The sequence below is a fragment of the Artemia franciscana genome, chromosome 9 (genome assembly GCF_032884065.1).
Source record: "Artemia franciscana chromosome 9, ASM3288406v1, whole genome shotgun sequence".
Taxonomy (NCBI): Eukaryota; Metazoa; Arthropoda; class Branchiopoda; order Anostraca; family Artemiidae; genus Artemia; species Artemia franciscana.
In genome coordinates this window covers 48,912,961-48,927,170 of record NC_088871.1, presented here as the reverse complement: position 1 = coordinate 48,927,170, position 14,210 = coordinate 48,912,961, and the positions used below count along the sequence as shown (strand labels likewise).

At 34.5% G+C, this 14,210-nt stretch overlaps 1 protein-coding gene across 5 annotated transcripts in view; it reads left to right on the top strand.

The window, feature by feature from the left end:
* Window positions 1-2,643: 2,643 nt before the first annotated feature.
* The window catches only part of LOC136031505 (large neutral amino acids transporter small subunit 2-like), a 132,745-nt gene continuing 121,178 nt past the window's right edge, over window positions 2,644-14,210 (top strand). For 2 of the 5 annotated variants that reach the window (XM_065711171.1, XM_065711168.1), the window contains exons 1-2: window positions 2,644-2,775; window positions 11,503-11,773. In XM_065711171.1, coding sequence (XP_065567243.1) covers window positions 11,581-11,773 — 193 coding nt within the window. In that variant the 5' untranslated portion in view covers window positions 2,644-2,775; window positions 11,503-11,580. Of the gene's footprint in view, window positions 2,776-10,524; window positions 10,598-11,502; window positions 11,774-14,210 lie in introns of those variants that run through there. The other 3 variants (XM_065711173.1, XM_065711169.1, XM_065711170.1) reach the window with 2 other exon arrangements.

The following is a 14,210-nucleotide window of genomic DNA, read 5'->3' as shown; positions in this document are numbered from 1 at the left end:
TTACGTAAGCTAATTTGTAAGTTACGTTTATCTTTTTACTAATAAAAACATTCGTAAAAAATAAAAGTTCTAGTTGCCTTTATAAGAAACCAAGAAATCGGAGGGCAACTAGGCCTCCTCCCCCACTCTTTTTTTCTCAAAATCATTCGATCAAAACTATGAGAAAGCCATTTAGCCAAAAAAATAAATATGCAAATTTCGTTTTAATTATTCATCTGCGGAGAGCCAAAGTCAAAACATGCATTGATTCAAAAACGTTCAGAAATTAAATAAAAAAACAAGTTTTTTTAACTGAAAGTAAGGAACGACATTAAAACTTAAAACGAACAGAAATTACTTCGTATGAAAGGGGCTGCTTCCTCATCAACGCCCCGCTCTTTACGCTAAAATTTGACTCTTTCTCTCAACTCTTCTTTTTAAAACAGTAAAAAACTTTAGCGTAAAGAGCGGGGCGTTGATGAGGAAGCAGCCCCTTTCACATACAATACAGTTATGAAAACTCAATTTATTTTTGGGACACAATGCGCGGTAGCGATGCTAACGGCTGGAGAAAGGAAACTGGCAGTCTGAATCTAAAAGATCGGAGCAATTGGACAAACAAAACAAAATTGTGTTCCCGCCTATGTTGCTGTAGTACGATCTGGCAGGCGCCAAGTTCAGAGCTCTGTAGCAAAAGCTTCTCATGGGCAAGATAGGAGTTTTCATAACTTTATGGTATATCTAAGCTGCGCTATATAAACACCAGTTGCGCGGTGTCGTATCTTGCCCATAGAAGGATTTCAACACACATCTTTAGACTAGGCGTCAACCTCCGGTGCTCCCACGGCCAATCAGCGTGGAAAAATCTTGGCTCTATTCCGGGAGTGAAAACAGAAATTTATATTGTGACATATAGTTTCCAACTGCGAGATTGTCTGGTTTTGACACAGCGCCAATTAATGTCGTGACGATAGCTATGTGTTGCTTTTGAAAATTGTTTGCACAACTGGTGTCTATATAGGCTGTGGTTACTCTGAATAATTGAATGAAAACAACCAGACTACGGTGGCTATGGGTGCCTCTGTAAGCTTCGTAAATTTCTGGGAATATTTCATCTCTGGTCACCCTCCCATCATCTTTTCTAACAAGCAAAACGCATGAGGAAGTTGAAACAAAATTCAACATCCACGTATTTGTGTCTACTGTAATGAACAAAACTAACTGGAAGCGTGATGCTTAAGAAACAAAGTGTAGTCGATGGTTGTATGTAAGGTCGGGTAGAATATGTGAAAATATGTGTTTTCGGTGAAATATGAAAATAGAAATGGGCCTGGGTGACCCAGAATGCCTTAAAACGTATTGCAGACTTATGAACATTACGATATGTAACTCCAGTAAAAATATGTAAATACATACGAATTCGGGTACTATTTATAAATAATTGTCTTTGATGCCTTCTTGACATTCATTGGTCAGACCAGAGCACTTACGGCTTTATTTGAGAAAAGACAAAACAGCCACTTCTAACTACAAATTAAAGCAGTCGATGGCGTTATTCAAGGCATATAGAGTGAAAATAAACACTTTCTTCCCCGGACGTTTGATGTTGGATCTTGGAATTAGAAGTCCTGGACAACAAAGAGTAGCAAGAAAGTAAGTAAGTAAGACGGCAATAGACCCTTAAGGTCCAAACCGGCGGTGCTGATCTCCGTTTCATGGCCTTTCAGCTGTGAAGTGCAATGGGGGGCTGGGGGCCAACCATCCTGTGCTTTCACACACCTTTCCTGCTTACCTTCCCCAGATTTAATCCAGGTACCCATTTAGAGCTGGGTCGGTTCTGGCTGATCTTATAGAGTCATGCCACTGACAACAAAGAGTGATACGGGGCCATTATCTTGAGAATAATGCTAGGCTGTCAAGGTTGTCCCTTGATGATGTTTGGTGAAAAACGCCTAAAAGTCGCCATGGGGTAGCATCGGTGTCGTTTTATATACCAGCTGGCATGGTAAGACCTTATTCTAAATGCTTTTACTTGTTGGAGAGGGATGAAGTGACTGCATAGGATTTATACTAACTTGCTGATCAGGTATATCTACTGTTCTTCACCAGCATAGCTTATAATAATCAAAAAATACAGTCAATTAATTTTTTTTATCTTCACAGCTTATACTTCAGGTTTTCGCTATTTTCGCTAATTATTTACCACTATTCTCTCATGAAAATAATGAAAATATAACATAATGTGTGTAATAAACCTCTAACGCGTCACGTGTCAACCGGCAGATTCAAAAGAGGAAAAAGAAAAGAAAAAGATCCAACAGGAAAAAAGTAAATTCATTTAAAAAAAAGTAGCATTAATGAAAAAAGAATTTAAAAAGAATAACAATATAGAGGAAAATAGCATAAAAAATACAGAATACAGTAAAAAAGAGAAAAGAGAAGAAGAAAAGAAGAAGAAAAGAGAAAACAGAAGAAGAACTGTCCATATATTCGAAATCCAATGGTGTCTCATTGTAATGTTGCTCAAACGTCTCATCGAGCAAATAGCTCGAATAAGATCATCGAATGTTGATTTTTCGCCAAAGCTACAAAGAAAAAGTACGTCTGGAAATACTGTCTCTGGATCAAAGAAATCTGAAACTATATATAAACATAGATGGCAAGAATGATAGAGTTGAGAAATGTTCTCCAGTCTGGAAAGCTTTTGAAAGAGAGAGGCATGGCTTGGAAAAGTTTTCCTCTGCATGTGGTCTAAATTTGCAAAAAGAGTTCTAAGGATTTTGCCTTTCTTTGAAAGTATGTAATTTAAGGGCAAAATGTGATATTTTTCTATCAAGGGTTTTTTTGGAAACTAAACCCATTCCAGGTCGGAAAATTTGGGGCATATTTATATTTTTAGCATATTTACATATTCAAATAGGCATGGGCACATCAGTAGTTTTCTCATTTTCAATATTTTTCCAGGAAGAGCCTGAGTCCTTATCAAACGTTTTTTTTTTGTTGTTTTTTTTTTTACTGAGAAATTGAGAAATATCATTGTTAAAAACATGTTATTTCTGTCAAAAAACAATCCCTTGTGTTAAAGAGGGTGTGCCAATTTGATTTCAACAGTGTTTATTGTAAGATGTATTAGATGTAGTTAATTACTTAGAGATGATAGTGATACTACCCATCAGTTAAAACTATTTAGCTTGAGTGTGGATATACAAAATAGAAGAGCGCTTTAAAATATCTTGATCTAATGACGGAAGAATACTTCATTTTCAAAGATGCCGTCGCATTCATTGGCACCGAAGTAGAAAAAAAAGTTAGGTTTCTACCAAAGTCAACAAATTTCTTTCCAAAAATTTCATCAAAATGCTGTATTTTTCTCTGATACCTCCACACTTGTATCACAGTGTGCTAAAGCTGCTGCTCAACTAAAAAAAATATGAGAAGCCTCTAGGATTGTTATGACCTGCCTTAAGGAGAAGCTCGTTACGAAATCCTCCCCCCCCTCTAAAGGGCTTTGCCTAGCTTAGGATTGCTATTTTGTTTCACTATTGTAAAAGCGGAAGAGTAAATCTGACGTTCTTGTAATTTTTCCAAAAAGCAAAAATAACATTTTATATATTAGGTATACTTTGAAAAAGTTCGCACACAAATGGTTTTGTTTTCAGAGTAGGGAGCGGAAATTGAAGCCCTTTTCGTGAAATAAACGTGACAAATTGTACGAAACACGAAGAAACTCATGGGGATCGATCCCACAAATTTCTATATTTTTAACGGTAATGCTCATTTTTTCTTAACTATAAGCGCTTCAAGATTTTGCACCGACCATGATCCAAATTCATCACATAAGAATTGTTAATTATGAATTATTCCAAAGAATATCACACAAACTATTAATTACATCAAATCCACTAATAATGAACTTACCTATTAATATATATTAGCATAAAGAATGTTTTCCATAATTTTGAGAAAAAACAGGGCGTTTCGGGAAAAAATATATATATATATATATATATATATATATATGTATATATATATATATATATATATATATATATATATATTGGTGATATTGGTAGCATTGGTGATTTCTCTTTTCATGATATATATATATATATATATATATATATATATATATATATATATATATATATATATATATATATATATATATATATATATATATATATATATATATATATATATATATAATATATATATATATATATATATATATATATATATATATATATATATATATATATATATATATATATATATATATATATATATATATATATATATACATATATATATATATTTATATATATATACATATATATATATATATATATATATATATATATATATATATATATATATATATATATATATATATATATATATATATATATATATATATATCAAACGGTTCCTAGTAACGAACTGTAGTAAGAAGCGGCCCGGCTCCTATATATTAGTGGTTTACTTTGAGAGAGTACTCGGTCTCCATGTAACAACACCAACGTTAATGCTTAAAGAAGACCTAGGTATATTTTTACTTAAGTTGACAAGAGCTCTCCAGGTAATCCCGTATTGCTATAGTAATAAAGATGCTGTAAGACAGATAAGCATGGTAGCAGGAAATGAGAAACTTCTTGGGAGGGCGTAAAGATGGAGACTTTGAATAGATTGAGATGGAGGAGGAGCGTGCGTTGCTGTGCTGGCCTAAGGTGGTTTGGTGCTGCAGTGATTTAGTAGTAGTTTTCAAACAGTTCGTGAAAACGAACTGTAGTAAGGAGTGACCCGGCTCAATAGTAACCATAACTCTAAAAAACGGAATTTTGATACCAATAGTCACATCCAACAGAATTGTATTTTTACGCTGATTTTAAATATATAAGTTTCATCAAGTTTAGTTTTACATATCGAAAGTTACGAGCCTGAGGAAATTCGCCTTATTTTAGAAAATTGGAGGAAACACCCCCTAAAAGTCATAGAATCTTAACGAGAATCATACCATCAGATTCAGCATATAAGAGAACCCAACTGTAGAAGTGTCAAGCTCCTATCTACAAATATGTGGAATTTTGTATTTTTTTGCCAGAAGACAGATCACTGATGCGTGTTTGCTTGTTTTTTTCCCCAGGGGTGATCGTATCGAGCCAGTGGTCCTAAAATGTAGCGAGAAGGCTCATTCTCACGAAAATTAAAAGTCCTAGTTCCCTTTTTAAGTGATCAAAAATTTTTTAGTGCCATCGCACTATGGTTACTCATTTTTTTCCCGAAGTCACCGGATCAAAATTTTGAGATATCCCTTTCGTTCAGCAAAGACGAAAAACTTAATAACTATGTTATTGGGAAGTTTGTAGCCGTTTTCAGGGGGAATTTTTCCTGTTGGGGCGGGAGCGGGTTGGGGAGAGGAAGCTACGTGGTAGGATCTTTCCATGGACAAATCTATTATGAGGGAAGAGAATTTCCATGAAGGGGACGCAGGATTTTCTAGCATTATTAAAAAAAAAACAATGAGAAAAAAAAGTATTTTCAACTGGAAGTAAGGAGCAGCATTAAAACTTAAAACAAACAGAAATCATTACGTATATAAGGGGATTGGTCTCCTCCTCAGTACCTCACTCTTTACGCTAAAGTAATTTTAATAATTTTAACTATTTATTCTACGGCCTTTGTGATTCAGGGATCATTTCTTAAGGAATTGGGACAATATTCAAACTTTAGTGCAAAGAGCGAAGTATTGACGAGGGGACAAACCCCCTCATATACGTGATAAAAATATACAAATATAGAAGTTCGTTAGGTAAGTTAATTGGTGAGTTTTGTATATTTATTACTAATAAAAATTCTCGTGAAAATAAAAAGTTCTAGTTGCCTTTTTAAGCAACCAACGAGGCCTCCTCCCCAATCCCTTTTTTTTTATCAGACTGTCCGATCAAAACTAAAAGAAAGCCATTTAGCCGCCCAAAGAATTAATATGCAAATTTCGTTTTAATTACTCGTGCGCGGTGAACCAACATCAAAACATGGATTAATTCCAAAATATTCAGAAATTAAACAAAAAAATAAGTTTTTTTTTTAACTGCAAGTAAGAAGCAACATTAAAACTTAAAACGAACAGAAATTATTCCATATATGAAAAGGGTTGTCCCTTCCTCAACGCCCCCTCTTTACGCTAAAGTTTTTATTGTTTTAAAAAGTAGAGTTGTGAGAAAGATTAAAGCTAGAAGATAACACTTTTCAACCAGAGGACTGAACCTTGCAATTAACTTTGTCTTGTTTAATAACAACTAATAATTTTGAACTGAATAGAACTTAGGATTTCTTTTTAAGAAATAGGATAGAAGTAAATGTATAAAACCTTAGGTCCCATAAGTCCCTGCACCTGAAGTGCCCGCACCGATAGTTAAAACCTCTTTGCCTTTTCTACTGTACATTTTCTACTTTACATCATAACCATGTCCGCCATCCATACTAATAATACTACCGAGGTAAGTCAAGCTATCCAATCGAGCGATTCTCTCATTACTGAATATCGCTTCTTCACCTTCATTTATTCCTAGTAGAAGCTGCTTAAAAATCTGACCATTAGCCCTATTCTCAAACCTACTCTTTTACCGTGAAACCTCACAATGTCTAAAAGTTCATTCATTTCGTTTACAATTTTGAATAGGAAGCTCAAATCATCTGCAAAATGTAAGTCTAAAAGAGTCTTACCCACTAATTTTATAACACGGTCTTATTTAGCCTTTACTATGTTCCTTAGCACAAAGTCAAAAAAGTAATCCCCGGAAATGATATACTTTTAGAATTATAATGCACAGTTTTGAAAGATAAAGAAATATGAAGCTGTGCGCAGTTAGGAATCGATCAACAAGGAATCGATTCGTGGTAACGAACTGTAAGTAAGGAGCGGCCCGGCTCATTAGTAATAGAAACTCTAAAAAATGCAGTTCTTATGCCAGGAGATATACCAAAAGAATCAAATTTTTATGTTGATTTTAAATATATAAGCCTCGTTAAGTTTAATCTTACCCATCAAAGGTTATGAGCCTGAGAAAATTTGCCTGATTTTCGAAAAAAGAGGGAAAACCCCTAAAAAGTCATAAGAACTTAATGTAAATCACATCGTCAGGTTCATCGTTTCCAAGAACCCTGTTAGAGAGGTTTGAAGCTCCTATCTATAAAAATGTGAAATTTTTTATTTTTTGCCTAAAGAAAGATAAAAACTCTAGCGTCCTTTTTAAGTGACCCCAAAAATTGAAAGGCAACGAGGTTCCCTCCCACGTCCCGTTTCTTCTCAAAATGGTCCAGTGAAAATTTTGAGATAACCATTTTTTTTTAGCATAGTTGAAAGGCTTAGTAGCTATGCCTTTGGAGATATCATGACCCCCCCCCCCCAAAGGCCATGGGGAAACGTCTTTAAGTTACAAAAATTTGGCCATTGTTTACGTATAATATTTGTTATTGGAAAGCAAGCATAAATTTTTGGGGGGTGATTTTCAGATAGTGGGATTTTCCACAGAAATAATTTTCCGTGGAGAGGGTGACTTCCAGGTTGTAAAGTTTTCAGGGAAAATTTTACACTAGGGGTATTTGCCAGAATTCCTTCTGGCAAATTCTTCTTATGTATTGCTTTCTCATTGCCGACTCAATTTTACGCATGGAGATGTCAAGGTTAATTGTCCAGGGTAAATTTTCAACAGGATTAAATAGTCTAAAGAATAAATATGCGTGGGGAGGAGGGATTTATTCGTGGAGGTGTAGCCATATTTCTTGGCATTAATTAAAAATAAAACAATAAAATTAGATAAAAAAGTAAGCCTTTTTCAAATGAAAGCAAGTAGCAACATTAAAACTTAATATGAACAAAATTTATTGGGTAAATAAGGGGGTTGCTTCTCCCCATCACCTTGCCCTTTACGCTAATGTCTGAATCCTGTCCCAGTTCTGTAAGAACTACTCCCGGAACGCTTTTCATTAAATAAGAACAATAAGAAGCTTTTTTTAAGAAGTGCTAAGAAACTTTATCTTAAAGAGTGAGGTGTTGAGGAGGAGAAATCCCCTCATATGCAGTAATTTCTGTTCGTTTTAAGTTTTAATACTGCTCCTTACTTTCAGTTTAAAAATGTTTGTTTTTATTTAATATACCAAGGGCCATTGTATTTAAAGTGGTCAAGTGCTTTGTTCTGGAATTCAGTTTTTTATTTCCAATAAAAATCTAATTATAATTGCCATTTTTGAAATTTTAAGCCATTCTAGTATCTTCAGTTTTGCATCTTAAAATCCAATTTTTTTTTCAAAAATGAAATATACCACGAAAATTTCTTTTGAAAACTTCCGTTCTGCTATATATTAAACAGTTCGTGGTAACGAACTGTAGTAAGGAGCGACCCGGCTCAATAGTAACCGAAACTCTAAAAAATGGAATTTTGATACCAATAGCTACATGAAAAAAATTGAATTTTAATGCTGATTTTAAATATATAACTTTCATCAAGATTAGTCTTACCTATCAAAAATTACGAGCCCGAGAAAATTTGCCTCATTTTAGAAAAAAAGGAGAAAACACCCTCTAAAAGTCTTAAAATCTTAACGAAAATCACACCATGAGATTCAGCGTATCAGAGAACCTTCTTGTAGAAGTTTCAAGCTCCTATCTACAAAAATGTGAAATTTCGCATTTTTTGCCAGAAGACAATTCACGGATGCGTGTTTATTTGTTGTTTTTTTTTTTTTTTTTTCCCAGGGGTGATCGCATCGACCCAATGGTCCTAGAATGTCGCAAGAGGACAAATTCTAACGGAAATTAAAAGTTCTAGTGCCCTTTTTAAGCGACCCAAAAAATTGGAGGGCACCTAGGCCCCCTACCACGCTCATTTTTTCCCCAAAGTCACCGGATCAAAATTCTGAGGTAGCCATTTTATTTACCATAGCCGAAACACTTAATAACGATGTCTTTGGGGACGACTTACCCCCCCCCCCCCCGCAGTCCCCGTGGGAGGGGTTGCAAGTTAAAAACTTTGACCTGTGTTTACATATAGTAATGGTTACTTGGAAGTGGACGGACGTTTTCAGGGGGATTTTTTTGGTTTAGGGGGGGGGGAGAGTTGAGGTGGGGGGCTACGTGGGAGAATCTTCCATGGAAAAAAATTTCATGGGGGAAGAGACTTTCAATGAAGGGGGCGCAGGATTTTCTAGCATTATTAAAAAAAAACAATGAAAAAATAAATATGAAAAGGATTTTCTAGCATTATTTAAAAAAAAACAATGAAAAAATAAATATGAAAAGTTTTCTTCTACTGAAAGTGAGGAACAGCATTTAAACTTAAAAAGAGCAGAAATTATTACAGATTTGAGGAGTTTACCTCCTCGTAATACCTCGCTCTTTACGCGAAAGTATTTTTAGTAATTTCAACTATTTATTTACTATTTTGTTACTATTATTTTCTTACATTATTTTTACTATTTTTTTCCATTTGTTTATGTTCGGAGAGCCAAGACCAAAACATACATTAATTAGAAAACGTCCAGAAATTAAATAAAAAACAAGTTTTTTAAATGAAAGTAAGGAGCGACATTAAAACTTAAAACGAACAGAAATTACTATGTATATGAAAGGGGCTTTTCCTCTTCAACGCCCCGCTCTTTACGCTAAAGTTTTTTACTGTTTTAAGAGGTAGAGTTAAGAGAAAGAGTCAAACTTTAGTGTAAAGAGCGAGGCATTGAGGAGGAAAAGCCTCTTTCATATACGGAGTAATTTCTGTTCGTTTTAAGTTTTAATGTCGCTCCTTAGTTTCATTTAAAAAAACTTGTTTTTTTATATTTAATCTCGTAAAATTTATGAGGAACAATTGTCAATTCAATGTTTGATGAAAAGACCTCCATATGAAATTTATACAGCTTTGGGTAGCGGAGGGACCAAATGAAAAAAAGAAAAGAGATTTAAGTAATAAATTGGCTAAAAATAAGCTAAAAACGGAATCCATAACACTGCTTTCTTCGAAGATGTAGTTGTCTTTGGTAATCAACAGTTTGTTAATGTTTGATTTTTTGTAAAAAAAAAAAGTGTTGTCAAATTTGACTAATTAAATTTTCTTTTCATTTTCACCGTTTAACGTGGCAACACTGGCAAAATGTGGTACTCTTCTAAAAACTTAATAAATTTGAAGCGACCTATGGTTTTTATGTTTAAATTGTACTAGGATGTTCCCAGGGAAATGGGTTCAAGGAAATGTATTTTGATGTCCTTGGTATTTCAAATAAACATTGTAAACTTTCTGTAATAATCAGGGCAAGGTCAAGATCTAAATTTCTAAGCGATTGGTATTGGTCAAATTAGGATTATACATTTGACAAACTATTGTTTTGTCAAATTATCAGCAATTATTGATAATATACTTAATGTACAGGCCTCCAACACTTTGACAGAATCTTCTTGACGTCTGATGCTTTTTCTTATTTCATAAAATTGGTTTGTATCCAAGTAGGTAATAGATTTTGGAGCATTTCTAGTTCAATAGCGTACTGACACAGCTACGTTCAGTTTGTGTCTGTTCGTTGTATTTCCAAGTTGATATTGCTTTGTAGTTTATTTGGGAAAAAATCGTCGGTTAGTTTGAATATATGCAATAAAAAGTTTATAACATCTACCGATAAGTTAGTTTCTGAATCTTGAAGAGACTTAAGGTTTAAGACGAATAAATTCAGCTAACTAGATTTAGGTGGTACAATTTTAATTTTTAAATAGTAGCAAATTATTTAGTATAGCTGAGAAATGCTATAGAACATCTTTCGTCAGCGAAACTGGACAGAAACTTGTTCTTAACCCGTGTCTGGCGCCTTAGCGACTTCATCATCTTATAACAATAAAAAATAAAATTTGATCCCTATTCAGAAAATCAAGCTTTATAAACGAGTGGAATCAGAGCTAAATTATAAACTTAATTATTATATTACTATCAGCCACAATTATAGCGTATAATAACAGTGCGTTTATTCTTAGTTTTCTAAGAATTTTCGGGCCATGACGCTGTATTCTTTTTTCTATCTTGTAACTGTTTATTGTGGATAATCTAAGCTAGAAAATTCAACAAAGAATGACGGTCTTGTTAGTCACTACTTACAAATGTTTCGAACCAAAAAGTTATTTGGAGGGCAACAAACTTAAAATTTTAAAGAATAAGCAGATATAAAGGTATCTCCTTTGGTATGTATTCTTTTAAAGGGGGATGAAAAAGTGAAAAAATATACGAATTAGAAGGAAAACATAGTAAATTAGAGGTAAAACCGTGAAAATCTCGGGAAGCGGGTGGAACTACTGCTACCCATATCTGCGCACGGTCCTCCTTCACTGCAACCTATTCAAACCTTTATTTTTTACCCCCCCCCCTTTCCAAGGGAGCTCCCCTGAATTAGTTGGAACTGTCTTTACTTAAAAGTATCAACTTCTTTACCGGGCTTTCAAGTCCATCAGGACAGTTCAAGTTACTTTTCATTTTCTTTTGATATTCATAGACCGATAGCAAAGTGGACCGATAGCAAAGTGTAGTCAGCAATAGTTCATTCGATACAAGGAGAGAAGCCAGTTGAACAATGGCTGACCCAAACTCCATTCAAGTGAACGGAAGGTATGGCCAAGCTGAAAGTAATCAAAACAGTAATGCAGAACCTGGTGCAAGGGATTTTCTGCTTAGTACCAATGAATCTGGGAGCCAAGTGAAACTGAAGAAAGAGTTGGGTCTGATGGAAGGGACTGCAATTATCCTTGGTATTATCATGGGATCTGGTAAGTTGCACTCAGGTATTGGTCAAATATTAGTTATATTAATATAAAAAAGCAAATAATATTGCCGATGAATAATAGAAACGTCATATCCTTCTTTTTCTAATTGTTTTGGAGAACAGAAAACTTCACAAAACACGCAATTTATGATATTTCATGGTAAATTCTACCCGTAATACCCATCTTTTTTTTTAAAAGTTATCGAACAAACCGTTATAGAAAAAAAGAAAAAGAAAATTTTTGAGTCAACTTGTATGAGGCAAATCACCGATTCAAATTTGTTGTTTTTCGCTGAAGAAATAAGACTTTTCTGCTACGAAGGTTCGGTCATAAATCTTTTATTGTTATCAATTAATTTATAAATTTGAATTAGTCTTATGGTCTTCAAAACGTTCGTAAAACAACATTAGAAGATATTGAACACTAAAAGATCGTTCATAGAACCTTTGAAGCAATTTTCCAGAGGGCAGCAGTTCCACGGAGTAGTGCTTCCACTTTGTTCCTATCAGATTTCTGATCGGTCTGTTTAAGAAATCTGAAAAATCGGTCAGTTTAAGAAACACCCGACAACAGAAAGTCCAACATTTTTTTCCAACACAACACTGGTCTAAAATCCAGCAAATTTCTGATTCCAACCGGAAAATCTGACAATATTTTGTTGCATAATAATGTTTTTCTTGTCACAAGACAAGCTTTAACGCTCTCTGTCCTCAATGGTAACATGTATATCTACCTTTCCAAGAAAAAATTAAATTGGCACCATATTCACGCTCACTTTTATTCTTTTTCACCTCATCCGGGTGTATGGCTGGGGTGCAGGCTTCAACTGGGTGCCATTTAAAAAAATTCAGATAAAATCCTTTTTTTCCTCAAATAGAAAACATAGTTTTTTTTAGATGGATTTTTTTAACTCCACTGAATGCACTACTTAGCCGTCGCGATTGCTTTTACAGCTTTGAGTAGTCTTAAGAGGGGGCATCGACCTCTAAATCTTGGGACACCTGTCTTTTCTTTTCATGCCAAACTTGGCCTGCATAATTGAGGCAAAAGTAACACTTTTGAGCGAGTTTTCTATACTCTGTTTTATCATCTTTCAAGGTTTAAAAGAACCGCTCTGCAACAACGTTCGAAAATGGCAAGTTCAGGAGGTAAGGGAAAGTGCTTATTATGTTAGAGAACCTCTGATTACTATTTGATGCTTCTATAGAAGCCAAGTGACGTCAAAAATCACAGACATCTGTCACATTTGGAAGATCAAAAAGGAGTAAATTCTGCCATTCCTCTACTATCTTTCTTTCATCCCACGACGGTGCATTATATCTTTGTAGAATCTTTTGAAGTTACCAGAGCTTTAGCAGGGTCAAAGATCTTACACAACATAAACAGTTCGTCCTCAAACGAGAATCGCTGCTTGATTCGGTTCACCGCCTTTGCATATAACTACCGAGCACATTCATAGATGACTTTCACTTCACGTTCATCTGCTTTTGTACTCGGATTTTACTGCAAGGTTTGAAGAGACTCGTGAGCTGCCATCTCGAAGCACACATATTCAGCTAGAAGGTATTCACTTGCTTTTTCATGGCCTAAATTCAACGCCGAGGTTGATCTAATGTGGCTAGTCTCCATCAAATTCATGGTCAAATTTTTTAGAAGTATTTCTACCTCTAATTTTATTTCGTGAAACAGAGGTTTTTCACATTTGAAAAGACGGTTAAAATCCGCAAACAGCTTCAGTTTATAAAGCTGGAACTCGAGTTAAATCTAAAGCAGTGGATTTTTTAGGATTTGCGTTGCTTTGTCAGTCGTTTGAGTGGAATCCTCAAATGCTACTTCCTAAAACTAGCGACTAAGCGCATTCTAATTATGAAATAGTCAATCATTGCCTATCTGAAGAGACAGCCAACTTGTCTGACTTGGGAAAAACACATTCAGTACTGGGGTGTCTGTAAACTTCTGGTGTTATTTGAATTCAAAGCTTCAATTGGCAATCATGCAGAAGTGATTATTTACTTGCGACACATATCTTCCAATTGCTTTGGCAATTTATTTGCAACCATAATAAACAACTAAATGAGTTGAATGACCGCTGCACTTGACACATATCATAGATGGAAATGATATTGGCCACAACCGAGTTTTCACACCCAAACTGTGTCCGCACGGAGTCCAACCCAGTTATCTGTAGGTATATTTTTATCTTGAAGAATATCACAAATAAGGTTGAAAATGGTTTTCGTTTTCCAATCACAATGTTCAACCATATCAGAGAGGTCTTATTGCAGAACAAAATTGCAATAAATTTTCAGAAATTTCATCATTCTTAAACTATTGATATGTTTTTTTCTTTTTTTTCATCACTAAGAGAACGGTCCACCCATTTCGCTAGTTTGAAAATCCTTCTCCAATAAAAAAAGAAAATCTAGAACAATTAAAATTC